Source organism: Podarcis vaucheri (genome assembly GCF_965113315.1).
Source record: "Podarcis vaucheri genome assembly, chromosome: 15".
NCBI classification, from domain to species: domain Eukaryota; kingdom Metazoa; phylum Chordata; class Lepidosauria; order Squamata; family Lacertidae; genus Podarcis; species Podarcis vaucheri.
Window position 1 is genome coordinate 15,828,770 of NC_138753.1, and position 18,662 is coordinate 15,847,431.

Sequence of the window (18,662 nt, forward strand, 5' to 3'; positions counted from 1 at the left end):
TATGAATCACAGAATCATAAAATTGTAGAGTTAGAAAATGTTGTGAGGGTCATCTAGTCCAACTCCTGCAATGCAGGAATCTTTTGCCCAATGTAGGGCTTGAACCCACGACCCTGAGATTATAGTTTCATGCTCAATCTACCAATTGGGCTATTCCAGCAATCATGAAGCTGGTTTGAGAAAAAGAGCATCAAGCAGTAGTATCTTATAACAACCTGCATTTTGGACAACCTCATGTAAACATACATTAAAAACCCAGCACAGGAAGTGCAGTAAGTGTGCAGTAAACCAAGTATGAACACAAACTTCCTGACTGGGTATGGCTGCATTGCCCTCTACTGGTTGGCTATACACACAGTGCAGATAAATCCAGTGCCCATCATAGACAAATATGTGGGGGCAGTTTGCAGATTGGGAGGGCAAGGAAAATGATGTATGAGCTTCCCTTCAAGTGGTTTAGGAAAACATCAACCACATCCTGGGGAAAAATCTTCCTTCTAAGTTAGTCAAACATCCCAACTGCAATCATGTTGACTCAGAATGAGGCCCAACTGAATGGCAATGAATCTACTGTAAGTTAATTTTACAAAGTTTTTATCACAGGTGAGACTAACCTGTGGACTTCCAGACACCAACTCCCTTCACCTCCAGCCAACATGACCAATGATTAAGAAAAATGGTCCAACAGTTCCTGAAGAGCCATAGGATTCCTATTCCTGATCCATGGGCATAACAACAGTAGCTAACTTTACAGGGTTGCTTACACAAAGCCTTTACACAAAGCCTTTACACAGCCTTTACACAAACAAAGGCAAGAAACAGAAGAAATAAATGTCTATAAAAATGTAACCAATGTAACTTACTGAAAAGTTAGAAAGAGAGATTTTGGTACCTGTTTCCTCTTTTCTTGAAGCACATCACACCATGAAGGGACCACGATGGAATTCTAAGCTGAAAGTATACGGGAAATTGCTAAAAATATGTACACTGATACCTGCTATAGAAAAGTTGAATATTACTTTATGAGATATTAAATATTAATATCTGCTGTGAAAAACATCTCTAAAACATCACACCCTCTGCTAGTGACTTCAGATGGTGAGAGCTGACAGGACTGGTGCCAAAATGGGACTACAGTGGTACCTTGGGTTAAGTACTTAATTCGTTCCGGAGGTCCGTTCTTAACCTGAAACTGTTCTTAACCTGAAGCACCACTTTAGCTAATGGGGCCTCCTGCTGCTACTGCGCCGCCGAAGCATGATTTCTGTTCTCATCCTGAAGCAAAGTACTTAACCCGAGGTACTATTTCTGGGTTAGCGGAGTCTGTAACCTAAAGCGTATGTAACCCGAAGCGTATGTAACCTGAGGTACCACTGTATTAAAGCCACATCCACACCCTACATTTAAAGCAATCAACTTCCTCCCAAAGAATCCTGAAATTTATCAATTGGAGAGCTACTATTCCCAGCACCCTTAACAGACTATAGTTCCCAGAATTCTTTGGGGGTAAAGCATGCAGCTGGATCAGGCCACAGAGGGCCCATCTAGTCCAACATCCTGTTCGCACAGTGGCCAACCAGATGCCTGTGGGAAACCTGCAAGCAGGACCTCAGCACAAGCCCTCTCCCATCCTGTGGCTTCTAGAAACTGGTATTCAGAAGCATTGATCCCTCCAACAGTGGAGGCAGAGAAGAACCATTGCATACCCTCCAACTTTTCTCCGATTAAAATAGGGATGTCCCATTCCATAATGATAATTTTACTATTTATACCCCACACATCTTACCGGGTTGCCCCAGCCACTTCCAACATATATAAAAACATAATAAAACATTAAACCTTTAAAAAACCTTCCCTATGCAGTACAGGATTGCCTTCAGACGGCTCGGGGGTCAGACAACTCCATACCTTCCAACAAACAGGGGCATCCTAAGGAAAAGTGGGACATTCCGGGATCAAATCAGAAACCGGGACAGTTTCTCTAAATCAGTGACATCCCTAGAAAATAAGGACATTTGGGAGGATCTGCCATTGTGGCTAGTAGCCATTGGTAGCCCTTTCCTCCATGAATTTGTCCAGTCCTCTTGCTCCTTCTACCAGTTCATGGATGGTAGAAATAAAAGCCTTTTCTCCGAAACTATTCCTTGAGTGTCTGTTGACTCCCACTTCCCTTTCCCAGGCGCAATATTTTTCCCACCCGAGGGCAAAGCCTCATAAGGCTACATTTCTTGGTGCATTGGCCGGGAAAAACAGATTCCCTGAGGGCATGTACAGTGGTACCCCGCAAGACGAATGCCTCGCAAGACAGAAAACCCGCAAGACGATAGGGTTTTCTGTTTTGGAGGCGCTTCGCAAGACGAATTTCCCTATGGGCTTGCTTCGCAAGACGAAAGCCCATAGGGAAATCTCCGGGGACCTGTTTTAAATTGCTGGCGGTCGGGAGCAAAGACTTTCGCCCACAGCCGGCCTTCAGAAGAGGTCCTGGACCTCTTCTGAAGGCCGGCGGGGGGCAAAAGTCTTTGCTCCCCCCCGCCTGCCTTCCCGGGACAGCGGAGACTTCTCCGCTGCCCCGGGCGATCTTAAAATGCTGGTGGGCGGGACCGAAGCGTTCGCTGCCGACCCCCAGCATTTTAAAATCTCCCCGGGACAGCGGAGGCTTTGCTCCCGCCTGCCAGCATTTTAAAATCGCCCCGGGACAGCAGGGGCTTTTAAAATGCTGGCGGCCGGCAGCAAAGCCCTCCTGTCCCCGGAGCTTGCGGGGCGGGAGGTGGGAAGAAGGGCTTTTCTTCCCACCGCCAGCCTTCAGAACAGCCTTCTGAAGGCTGGCATTGGAAAGAAAAGCCCTTGTCCCCCCCCCCCAGCCTTCAGAAGAGGTCGGGGGACAGACTGTCCCCGGCCCTGGTCTGAAGGCGGTTTCCCTAGGAACGCATTAATTGATTTTCAATGCATTCCTATGGGAAACCGTGCTTCGCAAGACGAAAAACTCGCAAGAAGAAAAAACTTGCGGAACGAATTAATTTCGTCTTGCGAGGCACCACTGTATCTTGCGGATTTCCTCAATGGTCAGTATTGTAATCCTAGGGCTCAGTTCTGTCCTATGCGGCTCTCAAAGCCTTCCCTTCTGTTTCTTTCTGTCTGCCAATTCACATCCTTGCATTGTGCTGCTTCTATCCTAAGAAGCCACATGGTTCTACATACTGAAACACTCTTTCGACTGTCTGCTTGTCCACTTTCTAATTCCTTCTGAATTCTTCATTCTCCATACCACCTTCACAATGAACTGCAGGGCAGAAACATTTTAAGTAAATCAATAATGCTGTTAGAAATGCTGTTGTGAGTCCCTGCTCAACAATCAGGATGCAAATTTAACTGATAAAGAAAGCCAGATGGAAAAGTTAAAATATACATACTTACCCTTGATCTAAAATGACACAAGTTGTTTGGACTGCTCCTGAGTTTCACCACTCTCAATTATTTGGTATTTTGTTGTGTTTTTACTTATCAGAGAACGAGTGGGTCACAAATAATTGCAAATAAATAAAATTAGACATATAACCCGTAATTCTAGTATTTAATCAATGTAGGATTTAAAAAGTGTTACGTGCTACACCAATACATTAAACACTTTATATATTATGTAGTAATATGCCCAACTAATTATAGACATAGCATGAGATACTATATATTAAATCATTATGCTATGCATATTTTTGTGTATTTCATTAAAAAATGTATATCAGTACTGCGTTTTATATCTATCTGTATCTATACTGAAGGAGGTGAGGAGGAGGTGAGGTTTAGGTAACCTAAACATAGGTTAAAAATAAATACTAGTGCTATGAATTATTTATATAAAATTATTTAGATCCTTAAAGGGAAACACTTAATTTGACTCAGAGTAAGACATCATGAATATAGCATGAGGCGCTTATGCATATTCATGGCCTAGTTTGCCAACGCCGGGGCCGAGGCCTGCCACGATTTTGCATAGCAACCGTCTCTAACTGCCATCCAGGCCGCCACCGTTTGCGCCGGAGGCGGCTTCCTCCTGAGCGACGGGTACGCCGGACCAATGGGAGCTGAGAGGCGGGCCCCCGAAACGGCGGAGTATTCTAGAAGGGGCTAGGACGCCACAACCCCCGCCCTGTCGGCGCCTGCGCATGCGCGGGGACGCCCCTTTCTCTTATCACTCCCTTTCCTTTTCCTCGAGGCGGGCGGCCGACATGGCGGTGAAGGCGCTGAACCCCAAGGCCGAGGTGGCGAGGGCCCAGGCGGCTCTGGCCGTCAACATCAGCGCGGCGCGGGGCCTGCAGGACGTGCTCAGGACCAACCTCGGCCCTAAAGGAACCATGAAGATGTGAGGAGAGGGGAAGAATTGGGGGGATGGGGGAGGCCGGTGGGCGCGCGGGAGGGGGAGGGGAAGGAGCGTGGATGCCGGGATGGGCGTGGCCACGTCGATCTCAGCCCACCCGCGTGGCGCTCGAGGGCGGAAATGGCGCGTGCGCAGAGGGTGCCAGTGAACCCCGAGCCGGCTAGGGACTCTAGACCAGCGTGTGCATGTGCACAATGATTTGGTTAGCCCTGCTCATAGTAGACCCATTGGAATTAAGATGATTTAAATACTATGCTTTAGTGTTGTAACCGCCCAGAGGAACCTTCGGGTGAAGACCGAGTAATTAATAATAATAATAATGGAACAACTAGTGTAGGCCATTAATTTTAGTGGGTCTGCTCTGGAGGAAAATGAGTAATAATATATAGTAATTTATTATTTATGCCCCGCCCATCTGGCTGGGTTCCCATTGTCCAACTCGTCATTAATGCTATCGTTATTGATTGATTCCTAATCTCTCCCCCCCCCCCTAGAAATGTTGAACTGTAATACTATGGCATCTGCCACTACCCTGGGGGTATGAGGTGAAGCAGAGTCAGGCCATTAGCCTACCAGGCTCTCTATTGCCCACAGCAGCGGTGGATAGGCTTTCAGGCTTGATGGATTTGCTTAAGATTTTTACTATCTAGCATTGAGATCCTCAAGCTATAGAGCCAGAACAAAATGATGGTGCAGGCTGAGCTGCACACCTAGAGTTAAGGAGCAGGGTGTATCTGAGCATGTGCTCAGCCAAATAATTTGTTTTGGTACCACAGACTTATCTCATCTTGGACTTCCATTCACAATTACAAATCTATTCTTCGTGAGCTGCTGCCATTTGGATGAGACAGCAGTGGGCTTGAGGCATCCATAGTATGACTTGACCATATGTGATGATCATTCAAATGTGTCAAGAGTTCCCTCTCTTGCACAACTCCTAAGAGTACTGGAGTCATCTGTTGTTTGGTGAGGCAAAGCAGCTGCAAAGAAAATCAGGAAAGGAACCTGGGCCTGTTTGTTTTCATTTGTGTATATGTATGTGAATGTGTGTGTGAGTGTGTGTGTGTATGTATATATATATATATATATATATGCTTTCGTAGATTTTCACGGGTACAGGAATGCAGGTTTTGGTGTCTTCGGGTGTCTTCCCGTGTAAGAGTCGGGGTGTCTGTGCGACGTTTCGACGAGGTCTCACTCGTCATCTTCAGGCTGGTGCTTTCGGCTTCTTGTTACTGGAACAGAGCAGAGTCTGGTGTTTGAGTTCCTATAAATACTGTTGAGGGGTGTGGTGTATAGCCTCCAACGTTCTGGGCAAAGAGGAAGTTCCTAGATTAGTGTGCCTTTTCTTCTTTTGTTCCTTAATTACTTGAGGGATTACTTGAGTTACAGAATCTCTCAAATGTGTTAATCGCCAATGGATACCAGAAAAACAGGGTTACGAAGCTAATCCAAAAAGAAACACCCCCCAAAAACCAAGACACAGAAGAAAACAATGGCATGGCCCTCCTTCCTTATATCAAGGGCACTACAGACAAAATCAGCAAAATCCTCCATAAACACAATATCAAAACAGCCTTCTGCACCAACCAAAAAATAGCCAATATCCTCAGAAACCCAAAAGACAAAATCCAGCTGGAAAACCAAGGGGTCTATGAAATACCCTGCAAAGTCTGCCCAGCCACGTACATTGGACAAACAAACAGACGAATAAATGCACGTATCGCAGAACACAAGAATGCCGTCAAAAAAGAAGAAAAAACTTCCTCTCTTTTCCAACACATGAAAGAAACAGGACATGAAATTAATTTTGCAGATTCCAAATTGCTCTTTAACATGGAACATCACCACAAGAGAATAATCATGGAAGCCATCGAGATAGAGAAACACCCTCACAACATGAACAAGCGTGACGACACGTCCCGCCTGCCAGACATCTGGAAATTAGCCCTCCCCACAAAAACCGACACCAGAACCAGAGGCACACAGAACGCCGTCACCAATCAACCACACCAGACCCAAACCCAGACCCTCTCCACAGACATATTACAGACTCCATCCAGTAGCCAAACTATAGTGGCACCTCCGGATGCTGCACCCCCCTGCAATCCCTACACAGATCTGGCTGGCACAAGGCACAAAACCATAGCTCGCCCCTATACACGAAGCCAAGCCAGAGCACAACTAAATGCAGCACAGCCATCTTCTCAGAAAAACTCTTCACAAGCTCAAGAGGTCAAGACACGAAAGCTTTAGCAACTAATCTACACTTAATGACCCACCCAGTGATATTCTGAATATCACTCATGAAATCACCCAAGATATCCCTCAAGTAATTAAGGAACAAAAGAAGAAAAGGCACACTAATCTAGGAACTTCCTCTTTGCCCAGAACGTTGGAGGCTATACACCACACCCCTCAACAGTATTTATAAGAACTCAAACACCAGACTCTGCTCTGTTCCAGTAACAAGAAGCCGAAAGCACCAGCCTGAAGATGACGAGTGAGACCTCGTCGAAACGTCGCACAGACACCCCGACTCTTACACGGGAAGACACCCGAAGACACCAAAACCTCCATATATATATATATATACACACACACACACACACACACACAACAGGGATGGGCATAAAGTTTATCTCTGAGCAACTTGCAGTATACTTACTGCTAGCTGCCTGGGCAGCTTGCAGTAGACAAACACATTTCTGACTCCAAATTCTACCAATAGGCAATAAACTACCCACCCCCTTGTGCCTAAATTATACTGGATGGGGGTGTCCTGGAGTGGGTTTTTGTATAAAAGGTCTGAGTTCAGTTTTGGCTTCCAAATAAAATCTTAGTCTTCTAGTTACTTAATTCTAAATGTATGTCTTTTGCAGCAGGGTCTGGTTGATGGATCTTGGGTGGGGCAGGGGGGAGCAGATCCCCGTCTGAAACTGGAGAGGTGCTGTCAGTAAGCGTCAACAATTGAGCTAGATGGAGAAATGTCCTGACTTGGTATAAGACAGCTTCTTATGTACTGAGTGGAGGGCAGCAATTTTTGGCTAGCCTTTCCCAAAATAGAGGATAAGCCTGTCCGTGGTTGCATATTACCTCCAGTATTGGTGTACTATGCCTCTGAATACCAATTGCTAGGGCATCATGAGTGGGAGAGGCTGTTTGTATTTATATCCTGCTTTCAGGCTTGTCAGAGGCATTTGGTTAGCCATGGTTTGAACAGAATGCTGGTCCTAGATAGGCCTTTGGTCTGAACCAGCAGGGTTCATCTTGTACGCAGCTACAAGGACCCACCTGGCCTTTCACAAGTGGGCAGGCAGAGGTGCTTAGAAGCAGCTCCAACATTGCTCCTCATCCTTCCCAAAAGAAGGACTAGTATCTGGTTGTGGCATGATCCCTTTACCTAAAAAATGAATCATTTTGCATATGCTGGCTGCAGCAGGGATGACTCTGCTATAATCACCTCCTGTCCTCAGCAAGAGGAGGCTGGGAGCAGAGGGTTGATGGCTGTGCTCTGTCCCCACACAGGCTTGTGTCTGGTGCTGGAGATATCAAACTTACCAAAGATGGCAACGTCTTGCTTCACGAGATGGTGAGTTCTTCTCTCCCCTGGAGTCCACTAAGATGCCATTGGCATAATCTGGAGGTTTGTGGTGGTAACTGTAGGCATGAAGAATTGGCAGCAGGTTGAACATAACTGCCCATCATAACTTGGAAGATTATAGGCAACCTTAAAACCATGAGGTGTATCCAATTAAGTCAGAGTGCACCCATTTAAATTGATAATCTTAGATCCATTGATATCAGTAACTTAATTGCATATGACTTTAGTTGGGTACAACCCCAGATGTCTAGTCCAGCCTTTCAGTTGCTGCTGAGCTCTGCCTCCCATCAGCCACCACTGTCAACATTTGGGGATGATGATGGGGATCCCAACAATAACTGGAAGGGTCCTCCAGATTAGGGAAGGGCAGATCTTTTTGAAGGATCACTCTTAGGGTGTGTCTTTTTTATTCTTTGGAACATAGCTTTCATTCATTTTCCTCTTTCAACTGTTTCACATGGTTGCATTGGGATATATCTTTGTTTACCTCAAAATATATGAAAATTAACATGCAGTTTTGAAGTGTCTGTTCACCATCAAAGCCCGGTTCCTTCTCTGGTTTGGATCGTGGCATAAGATGCTGAAAATACGTATGCAAGGCTCAGTGTTGGGCTGATGGGAAAGCACACTGATGAGGGATAACTCTTTTGGTTATTGTTCCCCTTGTATCTCGCAGCAAATCCAGCACCCGACGGCCTCTTTGATTGCCAAAGTAGCAACAGCGCAGGATGACATCACTGGCGACGGGACCACTTCCAATGTTCTCATCATTGGGGAATTGCTCAAGCAGGCAGATCTCTACATTTCAGAGGTGTGTGGCAGCTTTCTTACTTTTTTATTTGCCCTATGCTGTTTGTTTTGTTTTGGGTTTCTTTTTAGGTGCTGGGCTACGCTTTATTTTCAGATTAAATAAATTCACTTGTGAGGTTTCATCGTTTTAGTGATGATGACACAAGCCTTTGGATAAAGATGAAATGGATGATACAGGAGGAATTTCTGCTGTAGTCTCTGACACTAGAATATATATTTTTTGAAGGGGTGGAGCTCATCTGTCTGGCATCTTTACCGCAGAGCTGGACTTCTATGTTTCTTTAGACCAGGGGCCGATGGGAGTTGTAGTCCGAAACAGCTGAAGGGCAGCAGTTTGGGGGAGGCTGCTTTCTTCATACATCTGCTTCTTTGTGGTGTAATCAACAGTTGTCTGTGTGAAAATTTATGGAGCCTTCAAATCCCATTGCACGGTGAACACCCAAGTGAGCTCTGTAGTTCCCTTGGCATAACTCTGTGCTAGAGTAACCTGTGCTTTACCCTCTGCATTGCAAGGAACATATTTCCTTTCAAATGTATTCAAAAGGACAGGACAGTTGATCCTTGGGAGCAGACTTATTCCTTGATGAAAAATTGACAAGATTCTTGCAGGGGAAACTTTTTATTGCCTTCACAGATTTAAAGGCAGGTTTTGAATCTGATCTCCAGGGTCAAGTTATGGCAGAAATTGGATGGTGCTCTTGTGGAAGGCTTCTTTGCCGTATTAAGGCTTATAAGGATATACTCATTACCTGGGGAGTTAGGAAAGGATGTATGTTCTTGTCCCTACTCCATTCAATCCGTTTTTAAATGATCTTGTGGATCTGTTACGTTGTGAGATTCCAGTATGGTTGATGCTCCCCCCCCCCTGCTTTGCCCAATAGCACATGACTGAAAATATTAAGAGGGTGGTAGAAGTGTGCAGAATTTTTTTAATTGCTTGCTTTGATGTTAGGGTTTGCACCCTCGAATAGTCACGGAAGGGTTTGAAGCTGCCAAGGAAAAAGCCCTCCAGGTCTTGGAGCAAGTCAAAGTGGTCAAGGAAATGGACCGGGAGACTCTCCTGGACGTGGCCCGGACCTCCCTCCGCACAAAGGTCCATGCTGAGCTTGCCGATATCCTTACAGAGGTGAGCATTCAAGAGCCCTCTTAGTTTTCCGCTTCAGGAGAAAAAGAGGTGAGCTTTCATGTTTTGATTAGAAGGAGAGCAGCAGTGGAGGCTGGTCCTTTAGGGTGAAGGGGGGGTTGCCCCACCAGCCTCTACTCAGCCTGGCCACACCTGCTGACCTTCTTACCTGCAACCAATCAGGAGGTGGCTCTGCCTCATTGCCTCTGGCTCCACCTACCATTGGTGTTCTGGCCTTCCTCCTAGTCTTATGGCCGCCAGCTCCCGCTGCATCAGCAGAGGGTAGATATTTGGGGAGAGGCTTGCTAGGTCTTGGAGTGGCCTTTGATGGGGGCTGCTTTTTCTCTTTCCAGGCCGTCGTAGATGCCATTTTGGCCATCAGAAAACCAGAAGAACCAATAGACCTGTACATGGTGGAGATAATGGAGATGAAGCACAAATCTGAAACAGACACAGCGTAGGTACAATGGAAGGGGTCTGTTCTTTAAATCGTTCTTTACATTTCTTCTTCCACTGCCTTCCTACTGGAAATCACACAGCTGCCACTGTGTTGCATTTTCTGCTGCTGAGGAGATGGCAACGTGCTTAACTCTTTCCATGTGGCAAAGAGACAGAATGCATTTATGCCGTGGCTAGCAGCCTCCTCTTTGTCTGTGCAATGGATGCCATTCTCCAAATGGTCTCAGTTAGAGGTTCTGAGCTGTGAGAGTCAAACTGGCGTAAGCTTAAGGGCATGGATGAATTCTGTGTTGGCTTTGACAGTGGCCAATGGAGTCAGACACCATGCAAAATGAAAGTTCCTGCTGTGGACACTCCTAGCGGTATGCTGCATATTTGGTAGCCTGCCCAAGTCTGGAATGGATACAGGTCTAAATTGTTTGCCACGTATTAGGAGTCAGGGTGGTAGTAGAAAGCAGGTGGCTGTGCATAGAATAAACAAGACACAAAGTTTGTTTTAATCAGTTTATGATTTGATGATTCAAACACAGAGTTGGAAGGGATCCAAAGTCTTTGTTCCTACCTAGGTATTTGGTTAAATTGGAAATACTAGTTGTTGTTGCTGTAGTTTTGCTTGTTTACAATAGAGTTGTCTAGCTGTTTATTGGTCATATTTAAATTATTTTGTAGTTAGTGTGTATTGTTCTCCTCTGTTTATTTTTATTCTGTGTTTCCCCGCTCTGGGATTGGAAATATTCAATTAAAAGAAAGAAAGATGATATTGGAGGGGAGGGGAGTTTCCTTTGTAATATGACTTTTCCTTAGACCAGCAGAATTAAATATCAAATTAATTAACCTAGGACAAAATTCTCAATAAAATACCGTAATACGTGAAATAAAATAAAAACTGCTTCTTAACAGGCTGATCAGGGGACTTGTCTTGGATCACGGCGCTCGCCATCCAGACATGAAGAAGAGAGCTGAAGATGCTTACATTCTCACTTGCAATGTATCACTAGAATATGAAAAAACGTACGTATGCATTGAGAGTGGCAGGCTTAATTGGCTGTAGGCTGGTCTGGTCTTCACATTCATGGGAGGAGATTTTTGGTATCTCCTGAGTGTGCTTCCACCTATGTGCTTACTGTGGTGAGTTTCCAATCATGTTTTTTCTGTTCCCAGAGAGGTGAATTCTGGATTTTTCTATAAAAGCGCAGAAGAAAGAGAGAAGCTAGTTAAAGCGGAACGGAAGTTCATTGAAGATAGAGTGAAGAAAATAATAGACTTGAAAAGAACTGTGGTTGGAGAGACAAATAAAGGTTTTGTAGTAATCAACCAAAAGGTGAGATAGTTGGAGTGAGGAGCTCAGAATTGATTGGGACAGTTTTCTAAGAATAGACCTCTCATTGCATTAGTTGTCTTTCAAACTACAATCTGTAACATTTCAAAATAATATTAATTTCTATTTTTTCAGGGGATTGACCCTTTTTCCCTAGATGCTCTTGCAAAAGAAGGAATCGTCGCTTTGCGCCGAGCAAAACGAAGGAACATGGAGAGGTCAGTTTCTGGAAGGGTGGGAGGAAACATCTTGGGCACCAGTTTTATAAAGTTCATAAGATTTATCTGCTACTTGATTGTGCAAGATCTCAAAGCAGTTTACAAAAAGAATAAAACAATAAGATTTTTTTTTTTGTAAAAACGAAACAATCAAAAATAAAAAAACAGTATTCTATATATTTGGTAAGGCTTGTGTAAATAAAAATGTTTTTAGCAGGTGCCAAAAAAACCACACAGTGCAGGCACCTGCTGGATGTCAACAATCAGGAAGTTAGAAATGTGGAATGGATATTTTGGGGCACCTGTAGCAGTGCCAGTTCAAGAGGGCATATATGAGAAAGGCAATCTTACAAGTAGATTGGTCCCAAATTATTGATGGCTGTGTCTACTCATAGAACCTGGCCTGGTGGCAAATCAGCAAGCAGTGCAGATCTGAGCATGTAGTAGTTCTTACAGTGATCGGCTGTTCTGGAAACAATTGAGGAAGAGCCTGAGAGAGCTGGTCTTGGGCAGAGTTGGTGGAAAGGGCCCACTTCTCCCACATGGAGCCAGCTGTCCTGGCTGCTGCTGAGCTGGTCTCTGGTCAGGGGGAGAGAAGGCCTGATGGAACTGCCATAAGACAATTGCGAAAAGGGATACTCCTTGTGCTGGAGTGATGCACAGCAGCTCTGGAAGGAGGGTAGACTTCTCTTGTGCCATGATTCTAAGTGCAATTGGAAGACCCATCAGCACTGGTTTCAGTGAATCTTTGCTTCCAATATAACTTAGCACTGCTGACTCCAGTTAGTTGTGTTTAGCCAAGCTGAATTTATTCTTTAGTAGGAATGGGTACCTAGTGCCCTCTAGATGATTTTGTGCTGCAGCTCACATCAGGGATGGCCCAGTGGTCAGGGATGGTGGGGGTTGGAGTCCAACACCACCTCCGGGATAGTGCAGGCAGCTTTCAAGAAGCCAGTCAACCAGTGTTATTGGTTAGGTTCAACCACGCGACCTTAAATGCTGAAACATGGCTTTTTCCCACCTCCTAAGGTTGACTCTTGCTTGTGGAGGCGTTGCTATGAATTCTGTGGAAGACCTTTCTGTGGACTGCCTGGGACATGCAGGACTCGTCTACGAATACACACTGGTATGTGTCACCTTCCCCTTCCTGGCAACAGTTTTGTTTCTGTGGCAAGTGTTGCAAATTGGGAAACTCCCAAATGAAGTCTTCTAATGCCTTCTGGATCAGTGAAGGCTTCAGTACCTGTTTAAGTTTTGCCAAATGGTGGTAAGATCCCCCCCCCCCAAGTAGTACTACACAATTTTGTTTTGTTGCTCAGTTAATTGGAAAATACAACTTGGACCACTGCATTAAAAATAAATAAAAGCATCTTGGGTAGTATAGTCAGTGGGGTGCCTTTGCTGGAGCCTGGTAGATTGTTGTGGCATTTATAACACTCAAATAATTCATTCCCTCTTCTTCTTGGCCCCAGGGTGAGGAGAAGTTCACATTCATTGAAAAGTGCGACAACCCTCGTTCTGTGACGCTGTTGATCAAGGGGCCGAATAAGCACACGCTGACACAAATCAAGGATGCCGTCCGGGATGGATTACGTGCTGTCAAAAATGCCATTGAGGATGGTGAGTGGGTATTAGAAGCACTTAATAAGGCTTTGATGGGCAGGGCATGGTGGGTTAAAAGGGGAAACTTTGATTTTGCTACATCTTCTCTAGCAATGGTGGTGGTGGTTCAATACCTAAGGGGGGAGGGGCCCCCACAAAAGGCCCCAATTGGTGTGGAAATAAGAATATGAATTCTGTATTGTAAATAATATAAGAGAGAGTCCAAAATATGTAATTTGAACAGTCCTGTGCAACCCTTTGTAAAACAATGGGCAGCAGAATGTTACAATTGAAAGGAACAAACATAATAGTCATAAGGATGTACATGTTGCCTTGAATTCAAAGGCAATGTGGTGTTTAAATGCTGTGTCACATTGTCCTTTTTGCAGGGTGTGTGGTCCCGGGTGCCGGAGCCGTGGAGGTGGCTATAGCTGATGCCCTCGTGAAGCATAAGCCCAGTGTGAAAGGAAGAGCCCAGCTGGGAGTCCAAGCTTTTGCTGATGCTCTGCTTATCATTCCAAAGGTCTGCTTGATGGGGAAATAAATCAATTTAAGATGTTAAATTTACTTAGCTTTCTACCCAGTGGTTAAGGCAGCTGGGCTGATGGAAGTTGTATCTGGAATTGCACCAGGCTGGCAAAGGCTGGGTTAAGGGGAGAACGATCAATAAAATCTCCCAAAGGTGCTTCAGTTGCAGAGGGAAGAGAATGCAGCTGGAAGGGCAGGTTAAAAGGAAGATGAGGACAGATCGAAATCTGAAATGACATGTGTCATGAATGTTGGCAGTTGTGGGGAGAAACCTGAATTTTCTTTGTGTTGTGATTCTTTCTCAGGTACTTGCTCAGAACTCTGGCTATGATCCACAAGAAACGCTTGTGAAAGTTCAGGCTGAGTACGCAGAGTCCGGGCAGCTGACTGGTGTGGACCTCAACTCCGGTAAGGGGAAAAGTGCAGTAAAATGGAGGTTGGCTTGATCTCAAGAAGGGCTGGGACCCTGATGTATTGTTCGAAGCGCTTCTGGATTTCAAACTTGGTGGAAGTGGAGCCACCCAAACTGCTTATTTGACTTTAAAGTATTCTTTGTGTGGCTCTGAGTAACTATTTAAGTTACTAACCCAGAACCCAGCCTCTGGAGAGCTGTTCAGAATTCCAGCTCGGTCCAAACCGGTTCATTTGACATGCTTACCTCTGTGGAAACCCCTGAGATGGGGTTAGTTGTATGTATGAACTGGTTGGGGGTCAGCTCTTCCTTTATGTAGGCATGAAATGGGTTGGGGTTTTTTTTAAAAAAAAATAAAGTCCAACTGGTCTCTGTGAGGTGTTCTTGACTGTCCGACCTCCAAAGAACAGAGTAAATTCTAAACTATAGAAAACCTGGGCATTGAGAACTATGGCAAATGTCCAATCCCAGATCTAGTCCCCACCATCTCCAGGTAGGATTGGGAAAGGCCTCTATATGAAGCCAAGGAGAGCCGCTGCCAACCTGTGTAGAGCAAAAGTTGCTTACTCCTCCCCAGCTCCATGGTTTTGGACTAGCGCTCCCCAACATCTCTGAGCGGTGGCTGTTTGGGCTCATAGGAGTCCTAAGAACGGCTGAAGGGACTGTAGATCAGCTAATTAGGGTGGTTACAGTTCTGAACCAGGTGGGCCAATGGTAGAAGTTCTTTGGTGTAAGGTAGCTGCCTATAAAAGCCCACTGTTGCCTCCCCCCACCTCTCTTGGAATAAGATGTAGGTCATCATTTGGCTTCTCTAGGCTTCACTTCAGGTTTTGTGTGCTCAAGGCAGAATTCAACCTAGGCTTCACAGCCTAAAGCACACACGAGCCTGTGAATAAATTTGTTCAGTCTCCATTACTATTTGAAGTATGTCAATCAGCTACATCATCGCTGTTACCTTTTAAACATTTCTTTCTTGTGTTTTCCAGGTGAGCCAATGTTGGCGGCAGCGGCTGGAGTTTGGGATAATTACAATGTTAAAAAGCAGCTTCTTCATTCAAGGTAAATGTTTTTTCAGCTAGCAGAAGTTGGCAGTTAAATGAAGAAACGCTTGGCTTTTAAAGGGCTTGGCTTGCAGTCCTTCACAGATCCGTTGGGCAGTCAAGTCCAGTTGCTTTTAGTAATGCTTCCTTTTCATCAGGCTGGGATGGTTTTGCTCTAGACTTTGCCTGTAGTCCAAAACAGCTAGAGGGGAACCTGGTTGGCAGAGGATGGGTAAACAAATGATTGGGCTTTCAGGGGTTTTTGTGAGATGGCAAATATGAAGCATACATATCCAGAAGGCTGTATGGGAACTAATACGAAGGAGGAAGGCAGGATGTTGATTGCATTCCACAATCAATGAAATCTTTCTTCTCCCTCCCCCCCCCCCCCCCGTTTTCTCTTCTAGCACCGTCATTGCAAGCAACATTCTCTTGGTTGATGAAATTATGCGTGCCGGGATGTCTTCTCTCAAAGGCTGAGCTGAAAAGCTGGCTTGAGGGCAGAGTGTGTCTCTTACAAGCAGCCCCTGGAACGAGTTCAAGATGTCCCCCTGTATCCCTCCCTGCACAATTTAGGTGGATTTTCAGGCCAGCACGAGGAATTGGAGCTCTGCCTTTGGGAAATTCTGGCCACTCACAGATGAAAATTGTTAGCTTCTGTTACTATTTATTTTTTACATGCACTGACTGACTTAATACATCTGAAGTTACTGTCTTTCTACCCAATAAACAGTTCTGCTCTCTGCTTCGACTGTAGCAATGTCAATTTATGCCAGTCTGTTCTTTCGTCTCTTGCTCTCAGTAGCTGTTCCTGGCTTCCTCTCTGTGTTGTTGGCAGGAGATTAAGAGTTAAACTCTCTGGCAGGTGTCTCTCTCTCTCTCCCCCCCCCCCGCCATCACCCTCCTTCCAGGTTGATTTCTGGCTCCATTAGCAAGGAGGGTGTTTTCTCAGGTCTTGTTCATATTTTTAGCTGGTGAGGAAGGGGTTTCCAAGACAATTGCAGAGGTGAATCTTGTTCTCTGATGCTTGTCCATCTTGCTCCATGGGGAAATGAGCCTGGTGAAAGGTTATTCTTAATGTATCTCACCACCTTTGACATGGAATGGGCTACCTTGGAAAGCGGCAAACTTCTCCATTGGAGATTTTTAAACCAGTTGGGTGGCCATCTGTCAGGGATTTGCTAGCTGTGATTCCTGCATTGCAGGGGGTTGGACTAGATGAACCTCGGGGCTGGGGGGTCCCTTCCAACTCTACAGTTCTTTGATGTGGTTTTCCCATCTGGCAGGTGGGCACCAGTCACCCTGGCAGGTTACTTGAACAGTGAGTTAATTGAGTCTCCAGCCTCTGCTAGCACCCACAACATTGAGGGTTCTAGTCTGACACTGGAGGAGTAAGAAGAGCCCCATGTGGGGCATAGGAGAAAGTGTGCGCATACATACACACAGATCCACAAACCTCAGGTGGGTCCCATGAAATGGGCAGGGGGTAGGTGCATGGGGCTGTTGGCTCTGAACAGTCAAAAAGAGGAGACCCCAAACAATGTAGCCCCTGCTTCCCCTCCCGCTGGAGACAGCTTTCCTTACAGTATCCTGCCAGAGATTTTGGCTGTTATCCATTACCTCATGTCAGTGGATGAATGTTCTTTTCAGGCTGTGGTAAGAACCCCAGAGATGAACAGAACCCCAAAACCAGAGAGGCGGCTTAAGGGGAGAGGGCATGACAGGTTCACAGAAAAGAAACTGATCTCTAAAGCAGATTTTTAAACCAGTGGTTCTCAAAGCTGGTGGTGGGATTACCTGGGGGGACCTTAAGAATTAAGAGGGTGATGGAAAGCTGATGTCACTGCCTCAAGTTCATTTAACTAGTTTGAATTGCATTTTGAATAAATTGTTGAATTGTTAGCATTATTTTCCTTGGTGGATTGTGAGGTTTACAACCTTTTGGGGTCCACAGCTCCCTTGACCACCTGCATTCTTTCTGTGGCACCCCTGTGGGGCTCAGGAGCCCAGTTAGGCCACCCTTTGCCTGCAGAGCTGGCAGCCTCTCACCCTTTTTTGAACACCCTCCCTTGTGGAGTGTTCCCTCAGCCTTTTCTCCTCTCCCTTCTCCTTGGGATCCCTCCAGGCAACTGCTGCTGCGGCCCCTGGTCTCTGAGCTGCCCCCCGCCCCAAACCACAGTTTTAAAGGGTAGGCTATGGGGCACCGGGGATGAGTTTATGAAACTGAAGCAATGGGGACTTGAAAAAGATTGGGAGCCACTGGTCTGAAGGTTGCTTTTCCAGTAATCCGAACCTGCTTGGAACCCCCAAAGGAGAATTTGAAAGCAGCAACCCTCTACTCTCTCTCCTCAGCAACTGATTGCTCTAGACTGCATTTGCAGCTGGAGGTTCCATTTATGCAGCAACCCTAACATGGCCCTCTCAATCTTCCACGTTTGCCCAATCTCCTTTTCAAGAGGCCTCAACCAGCAACCATGTGAATTAAAGCAGGAGTGGCCTTCCACATGTTGATAAGATTAGGTGCTCTGGGACCATTTCCCATCCTTAGGAGCAACATCTGAAGGGCTGCAGGTGAGGCAGTCCTGCCCTAAATGAATGCCAGGATCCCTCCTTTTGAGTAAATGTTCTCTACTCACATGCCCCTGGCTTTGTTTTTGTACTGGTATCCATGATCTGTCCAGCTTGCTTCTTGGGGCAGAGACCTTTAATTCTTGTGTCATTCCATAAGGCAGCGCTGGGTGGGTGGGTGTCCCATGCTGCCTTTGCTACAATATTTTACTTCTGAGTAAGAAAGCAGAGGATAAATAAAGACAAATGGTACTTTTATGAATATTACAACAGAAATTTTCAATTGTAGTCTTTCCAGCTTTCTAATAAGAAATTAGCTGCGATTCCTGCATTGCAAGGGGGTTAGAATAGACAGCCCTAGGGGGCCCTGTCCAGTTCTCAAGTTCTACGACTGCTTTGATAGCTTAATGGCTGCCTTTTGATATAGCCCATCCATTTACCTATTATTAATTTGGAAGAGAGACCTGTTAAAAATCATTGTCACTAATAATTCAGGTTATTTATGTATGCAACAACTGGTCCGTGTTTTGTTAGCCCTAAAATGGAAAGTGAGCGAGGTCGCAACCAAACTTGAGTTGACATAATATGCAGAACTTGCAGATTTAACA

The 18,662-nt window shown here is 45.5% G+C and overlaps 1 protein-coding gene across 1 annotated transcript; it reads left to right on the forward strand.

The window, feature by feature from the left end:
- The first annotated feature begins 4,183 nt into the window (after positions 1–4,183).
- On the forward strand, positions 4,184–16,231 carry CCT6A (chaperonin containing TCP1 subunit 6A). The gene is made up of 14 exons (XM_082201445.1): positions 4,184–4,357; positions 7,901–7,964; positions 8,653–8,787; positions 9,739–9,912; positions 10,263–10,366; positions 11,269–11,379; positions 11,530–11,689; positions 11,822–11,904; positions 12,934–13,030; positions 13,377–13,524; positions 13,896–14,029; positions 14,340–14,442; positions 15,433–15,505; positions 15,894–16,231. The coding sequence occupies exons 1-14, from the start codon at positions 4,224–4,226 to the stop codon at positions 15,964–15,966; spliced, it is 1,593 nt and encodes a 530-aa protein (XP_082057571.1). The 5' UTR covers positions 4,184–4,223; the 3' UTR covers positions 15,967–16,231.
- Positions 16,232–18,662: the final 2,431 nt, after the last annotated feature.

What these genes read in the sequence shown, in the direction of transcription:
- CCT6A (XM_082201445.1), top strand. Translation starts at nt 4,224, where the DNA reads ATGGCGGTGAAGGCGCTGAACCCCAAGGCCGAGGTGGCGAGGGCCCAG. An exon ending in AAACGAAGGAACATGGAGAG is followed by an intron (nt 11,905 to 12,933) that starts GTCAGTTTCTGG and finishes CCACCTCCTAAG; the next exon opens with GTTGACTCTTGCTTGTGGAG. An exon ending in TGGTGTGGACCTCAACTCCG is followed by an intron (nt 14,443 to 15,432) that starts GTAAGGGGAAAA and finishes TGTGTTTTCCAG; the next exon opens with GTGAGCCAATGTTGGCGGCA.